The sequence below is a fragment of the Brassica oleracea genome, chromosome C2 (genome assembly GCF_000695525.1).
Source record: "Brassica oleracea var. oleracea cultivar TO1000 chromosome C2, BOL, whole genome shotgun sequence".
In the NCBI taxonomy this organism is placed as follows: Eukaryota; Viridiplantae; Streptophyta; class Magnoliopsida; order Brassicales; family Brassicaceae; genus Brassica; species Brassica oleracea.
Window position 1 is genome coordinate 35679651 of NC_027749.1, and position 7540 is coordinate 35687190.

General features: G+C 48.3%; 1 protein-coding gene across 1 annotated transcript; it reads right to left on the minus strand.

Annotated features, from left to right (window-relative positions):
• Nucleotides 1–6568: 6568 nt before the first annotated feature.
• LOC106324103 lies at nt 6569–7294 on the minus strand. Its single transcript, XM_013762122.1, has one exon. The coding sequence runs from the start codon at nt 7292–7294 to the stop codon at nt 6569–6571; it is 726 nt and encodes a 241-aa protein (XP_013617576.1).
• Nucleotides 7295–7540: the final 246 nt, after the last annotated feature.

Below are 7540 nucleotides of genomic sequence, written 5' to 3' on the forward strand. Positions count from 1 at the left end.
ATAAATATAGGTTTCTAAACTTAAAGAAAGGGGTCCGAAACGTCCATAACAAGAGCTCACCAATTCTACAGCCGCCAAGGCAAGGTTTCGCACCTAGAAGACCTTCTTCTTCGACACGCCTATGATAGGATGACGCTTGCGGTTACTACCCACCAGGGAAAGATATATGCTCACTGAAGCACGTCTACAACTCTACTTCCTGGCTCAGGCCACGATCTCCAGCTCATCAGCAGGGTCACTCCATGCTCACTGAAGCACCTCGACACATCATGCTCACTTCAGCTTATCGACAGGTCTACCATCTGTTCCGGCCATGTGCCCCCTAAAACAGATGATTCCTACCAACTACAGAGCTACGTGCACCCAAGGCTACGTGCCCATTAGGCCATGTGCCCACTAGAGCCCTGTGCTCCCAAGGCTACGTGCCCATTAGGCCATGTGCCCACTAGAGCCCCGTGCTCCCTAGGCCACATGCCTTCATTAGGTTACGCGCCTCCATTAGGCTACATGCCTCCATCAGGCTCTGCGCCCATCTAGGCTCCGTGCCTCCATATACATGAACTACGAACGGCTTGATCCCTCACTGAAGGGTACGTTGGCAATCCCCCCTGAAGGATGCAGCTATAAACCCAAACACCTTCCACGGTTCCACACCTAGACGCTCAGGGACCGCCCCTAATGGCCGGAACCATCGATCATAGATCAAGAAGACCCTGGGATCTTCACTATCGGTAGGCGGCCCCTGCCTAACGACCAATCTCCCATGCTGCTACTAAGGTACCGACGACATATACTGTCCCATACCCATATGGCAGTATCCTAAGAGCAGGATCTCCTGGTTTATCAACTATTGAAGCAGGAGAATGCAATCAACGACGCGTCTCCTTCCTCCTATCATTCCGTAGAGCTGAGCACGGATCGCCTATAGACAAAAATACCCAAACAATGTACGTCGATACCTCAGGATAGTACGACAAAGAATCGGCCTCCACACCTCAACAAAGGGTCTCGTTCGAATGCAATCAACGACGCGTCTCCTTCCTCCTATCATTCCGTAGAGCTGAGCACGGATCGCCTATAGACAAAAATACCCAAACAATGTACGTCGATACCTCAGGATAGTACGACAAAGAATCGGCCTCCACACCTCAACAAAGGGTCTCGTTCCTCCCGAAGAAGGAATGAGAAAAATCGCAGTCTTCACTCGACTACTACCTGGAACAGAACTTCTCCATCCTAAAGTCAGGGTGTATGTTCTTCAGAATATCATTCTCCGGCCGATATCCAATCATGGGGTCCATAAGCAAGAAGTAAATCAATAATTAGTTTCCTTGCCCCGGCCATGTGCATTCGGATCCAGGAAATATGTGGATATGTGCCACCGAGGTCCTGCGCCTGGAAGACAAATCTCGCTTATCACTGCAATGCGAATCCGAGATCAAGAATTCCTGCTCCAGAGCGGGGCAACAGATCACCTACAGCAGATTTCCGGAGATACAAGTGATCTTCACCAGCCAAACGTACGAGTCTTGCCATCCATCGACATGCAAGGTCAAGATGGGCCAACAGATCAAGTGGCCTCAGAAGATGAAAGCACCCGACTCTTTCCGGAAACCCTAGTTTCTGGTGCGACTTCCACCAAGACCACGGTCACAAAACAGAGGACTGCGTCGCACTAAAGATCGAGGTCAACGAGCTGCTTAAGAAAGGACACCTCAGGGAGTTCCTTTCCGAGAAGGCCAAGAGCCATATAAGCAAGGAGACAACGAGAAAGCCCACTGAAGCTGTTCCCGTCTCGCCACCTCGACAGGACCAAGTGATTCAAGTCATATTGGGTGGTTTGGAGATCAGCGGCATAAGCCATGCAGCCGCGAAGAAAAGCACCTGGAACACTAAGCACGGCCTAGAGGCAGCCAAGCCAAAATGCCTGCTCCTAGGTATGGATGAAATAAGCTTCACGGCCAAGGAGCAGGAGAAAGATCTCACCCCGCATCACGACGCCCTGGTCATATCTCTCACTATAGCGAACTGCCTGGTGAAAAGGATATTGGTAGATAGTGGGAGCTCCAGCAAAATCATCTTCCAGGCCGCATACAAGGACCTGGGGCTGGAGGAAAGCGCTCTAACTCGGAGGATAACCCCACTTATAGGGTTCAGCGGGGAAGTCAAACAAACCGCCGGAGAGGTGACCCTCCCGGTATACGCCGAAGGAATCAACATGTCAACCAAGTTCCTTGTTGTTGACTGCGACTCGTCCTACAATATGATCCTTGGACTGTAACAGCCCCGAACTGTCCTAGGCATAGGTCGACGCACCGACCAACAATCAAACAAGAACATGACCGACGGACGACCCACACCAAGGGTTGGAGATGAAAGGCCAACCGGCCGGCTAACAATCAAACAAGAACATGACTGACCGTCCAACCCAACACTATGGTCCGGAAGCGCAACATGATGGGCTAAGTAAAATCCTGTCGGAGTCACAAAATTTACTCCACGACCTAGACCAGTTCGCCCGTTAAAACGTCTCGCTAACTCAAGGCTTCAGGCTTTGCAACTTACACCCGAAGTTAACGGCTATGTTAGATCGAGGCCTAAGGCTTTTCAACCCGTACCAAGACTTAACGTTGTGTTGGTTCGGACTAAACCAATATCATTTGGATCCGTTAATTTTTAAGTTCAATTCTAATTCTTTTAAGATCGGATTATCTGCGTAAACACACGTAAAACGAAAGAGACAAAGTAAACAGAATATTGAAAGTAGATTGCACATAGGCGTATTATTGATTGGTAAAAGAACGAGGTTACAAGATTCACAAGAGATAAGACGGACAGGGTTTCGCTAGCTGAGTTTATCTTAGAACAAGAACGAAAAAAGTCTAAGTAAAAATCCAGCCACCAAAATCCTAGGTTTTTCTAGGCTAGCAGAGTTCTCCTAGGTAAAAAACATCTCCCCAGGCGTCCTCGGCTCTGGCTTCTCTTATATATGCCTCCTAAGTCAGTTTTCACGGAAATATTCATTTTCTTTTCGATCTTCATCATTATCTTGGAAACTTTACATTTATCTTCCGGTTTTGCGAGATTTATCTTCTTCTTCAAGTAAAGATACGCCGTCATAGCATCATAGGGCTTGGCTTTGTTTATGAAATCGTGAGTGGGCTCTTAGCCACGTTATGGGCCTCTTTGGGCCGTTTTCCGACTTAAGCATTTTTTACGATTTCTTCGAAAGAACGTTTATTGATGCGACATCGGTTTGCCGAAGAAGTTCATATTTCTCTTATAGTTAGACGAGTATGGTGTCAAGTTAAGCGTCATCGTTTATACGAAAACAATGAACTTTATTCGGGAAGACGAGTTCTCACGGTTCTTATTATAAAGCTCCAATGGCAACTCCGATCGATACAAAACAAGAGCGAGTTCGATACAGTTTTGGGAGAGGAGCATTGCAGACAGGACAAGAACAACGCGGTCGTCCCAGCTCGGGCATCCGCCGAACTGGACTGGTCCAGCTCGGCGGATGGCCGAGCTGATCGCGCGTTCGATCCAGCTCGGCCATCCGCCGAGATGGACTATTCGTTTTTTGGTTACGGGGTTCGTCTGTCTTTGAAACTTATGTTTGAGAGCTTTTACCGAGAGTGTGTCGAGAAGGTTTCCGCTAGGAAATGTGATTTTAGACGCTGATTTCGAGATAACCGTTTTTGACCCCAACAAATAGCCCCCCAGCTCGTAAGCTTCGAGTCCGAATCTTGTGGGCAAGTGATGGTGTTAATCGGAATCCGCGGTTAACATTGCTTTTTCCCGAACGGTTTCTCCTGATTATTTTAATGCGGAAAAAATCACTTCAACACTTGATTTCCAATAAGTAGTGACCTCCCTTCTTCATTCTCTCCACATTCTCTCAATTTCTCAAGTCCCCTTTGCATTTTCTCTCAAAAACTTTTCTCCACCAAGATGTCTTCTTCCAGCAATGTCCAGAAGGATGGTGATGTTGAGATGAGCGCCGCCGCCGGTGCGAGTCCGTCAGTTCTTCCTTCCGCCGGTGAGAATCCGTTGGCTTTCCCCACCGCTGGGGTGGTTCCCGCTCACATTGTGGAGTTTCTCTCTTTCCAAAGCGAGATGGCCCGTGGCGAAGCTGAGAAGACGACGAACCCCACATGTGACGTATCGCCAAAACCTAAGGTTCCAGTCGAGGACCCAACTTCCGAGGCCCTCCCCGTGTGTGACGCCGTCCCTGCCGGTGGGGCCGTCGCCAAAAACGTGCTGGCACCTGATGCTGAAGTTCAACCGTCGGGCTCCTCCACGACTCCGGTTCATGATGCCGAACCGGCTCCGGAGTTGATGCCTCCTCCAGCCAAGAGATTGGTTGTCGTTGGACTCTCTGCTCCAAGCGCTGCTCCGGCTGTCGTGCCCAAAAGTCGCAAGAGGCCGAGCGCTAACCCGGATGCGGCTAAGAAGAGGAAATGCGTTGAGGCCGGCCCTTTGCCTACGAAGGCGTCAGGTTCGGGTTCGGCGTCTCGTCATCGCGCTAAGGTTTGTTTTGAGTGAAAACTTCTCTCTTTCTTAACACGTAAGAGTCGATGTTTTTTTTTATTGCCTCTTTTGTATTTCAGTTTGTCTCGTTGATTGACGGGATTATCAGCGAGTGTGGGTCGGAGGTTGAGCGTCTTGCTAAGGAGTTAGAGGATTCGCGAGAAAAGTCATCGCAGCGTGAAGGGAAGTTGAAGGTGATCGACGACGCTCATTCCCTCGAGGCAGCTCGGTTCGAGTCTTGGATCGGCGAGCTTGAGCAGGATCTTGGGAAGACTGCGAGTTCCTTGCTCAAGGCAAAGGTGGCAAAGACGGCTAAGTCCTTGGAGCTGCGCCGGCTGAAGCGCAAGACCAAGAGCGGGGAGGAATCGTCGGTTAGTGCGATTGGAGAGGCCAAGAAGGCCATGCGCGCCGAGTTCCAGATCTGCCTATCGAAGATCTCCAGTTTCCTTGACTCCTTGGCAGCCGTTTACGTTAGGGATTTGGCCTTGGTAGGAGTCGAGGGAGGGACGAACGAGGTCGGTGAGGCGCCTCAGTCTTCCCGAGTTGAAGAGGCCACGCTTCCCGTCCGTAGGGCGGAGCTGGTAGGTGCGGAAGGAGACTTTGATCTGATCCTCGCGGACATGAAGTCCGAGTGCGTTCTTCCCTCCGACTCGAGTGAGCCCATTGGTCAAGATCTCGTTGTCGGGGACGCAGGAGGAGGCGTGGTTCCAAACCCAGAAGGGGTGGTTGGCGAGGATGAGGTTCCTCGTGCAGAGGATGATTGAGTTTGCAGTCTCGAGTGAGACTTTTGTTTTATGTTGTTGTTCCAGACAACTGTGGCCGTCTTTTTATTTTGAGACTGGCTGTTTGTGGCTTTGAATCCCCGTCGCTTCTGCGAGTTTTGAATGAAACTTAGTTTTTGCGTTTTTAAGATCTTGTGGAGTATTTATATGGGTGTAGAGGGAAGATTACGAGTAGTCATCTTGTACGCTAACTTTGTGTGAACGGCTATATCCGTGATCTATTTCGAGAGTTTTCTGCAGTGCGTAAACTTGTGGGATTTCTGAAGATGCTCGAATATTATCCAAGAGACAAATTTTATGATCTGGTATCAGGGTGTTTGATACTATGTCTAGAGATGTTAGAGACTAGTGTGTTGGGTTTAGGTTAAGACCAAGGACTAATCACGGCTTTAGGGGGTGCGATGACTACTTCGACTTACATTTCCCGCATTGTTTTCGACCTGATTCCGTCCCACATTAAAGTCTACGATATGTTATCGGCTGACATGACTTGTATGGTAGGAATCGAACATCTCTTCGAGGACAGTTTTTAAGTCTCCCGAGTGTGCGGACCAAAATTTTGGATTTTTTATATAGGACTATTACCCTTGTGTCGGGTGTTCGAGAGCTATCTCTAAGAGATGGCTTAGTCTGTTTAGGACGTTGAGAGTTTGTTGTGATCAGCAACAAACTTATCGGTAGATATTACCGTTTTATATTCTTCGCGAAGGATTCGTGTTAGGAAGTGTGTGTTTTATAGTCGTGGATGGACTGTTTTTAAAGCGGGTGTTCACTTTCGGAAGGTTCTTGACGAAAAAATGGTCCTTCGGGCGTTAGCGACGTCTCGTTTGCCGAAGGTCAAATTTTTTATTTTTTTATTTTTTTTATTTCTTTATATTTGGAAGTATACGAGTATACATATACGTACCTACTCCCCCACCCCTTTTTAATGCGGGCGGACAGCTGAGCAAAGCGCTGCTTAGTGGTAGTATTTTTTTTAGGTGCATTGCGTTCCAAGTTTTCGGAATTCTGACGTTCTCCATATTTGCGATTTCGTACGCGCCTGGTCGGACTACTTTTATGATTTTGTAAGGTCCTTCCCAGTTGGTTCCGAGTTTTCCTGCATTCCGCTCGGTGGTGTTTTGGAAAATTTTTTGGAAAAATTTTTGTAAGACTAAGTCGCCTTCTTTTAACTTGCGGCGGCGTACGTTAGTGTTGTAGTACTTTGCGGCCGCCTGTTGATAGTTTTGAATGCGTATAAGGACTTGGTCTCGTCATTCTTTGATGAGATCGAGCTCATCCAGCAACATTAGATTGTTTGAATCTTCTCGTTCTGGGAGTAATCTTCTGCGTACTCCGAGGAATTCGACTTCTGCTAGGATCATACATTCGCTTCCATAAACGAGAGGGAATGGAGTTTCTCCCGTGGCGCATCTCGGAGTCGTGCGATGTGACCACAAGACTCCTTCGAGTTCTTCGGCCCATCTACCCTTTTTAGCGTCCAATCGTTTCTTAATCCAATCAAGGATGGTCTTGTTAATTGTTTCTGCCTGGCCGTTGCATTGTGGGTATCTAGGAGTTGATTTGGTCAATCGTATCTTCCATTTTTCGCAGAAGGCCTCGAATCTGGTCGAAATAAATTGGGATCCATTGTCCATTACGATTTCGTACGGGACACCGTGTCTGCAGACAATGTTTCTCCACACAAAACTTTCGACTTGGGCATCTTTGATGCTTCCGTAGGAATCGGCTTCGACCCATTTTGAGAAAAATCCGTTAAACTTAACAAGAATCATTTTTGCTTTGACCTGTGCATGGGTCCGACTATGTCCATCGACCATCGCATGAATGGATATGGTGCCGAGATCGATGGGAGAACATCTGCCGGTTGATGGATAGTAGTGGACTTCTTCCATTATCCATCGTGCATTTTTTGCATTTTTGGCGAAGTTCTCGAATTGTTTCCGCATGATCCAGAGTGGACTTCTTCCATTATCCATCGTGCTTTCTCCCCTTCTACGCAGGTCATAAGTGGCCTGGAAAACCTCCACTTGTTGAGCTCTCCATCCACCAAGACGTATCGCGTTGATTGGGTCTTAATCTTTCGGGCAGCCCATTTTTCCGCTGGGAGTTTCCCGTCGGCTATGTATGCGAGGATGGTTTTTGTCCAAGGTTTGTCGAATCCATACTCGGATTGTTCTAGATCCTTCGTTGCTTGGAAATCGACTTCGCCTGGATCGCCGTCG

What these genes read in the sequence shown, in the direction of transcription:
- LOC106324103 (XM_013762122.1), bottom strand. Translation starts at nt 7,294, where the DNA reads ATGGATAATGGAAGAAGTCCACTCTGGATCATGCGGAAACAATTCGAG.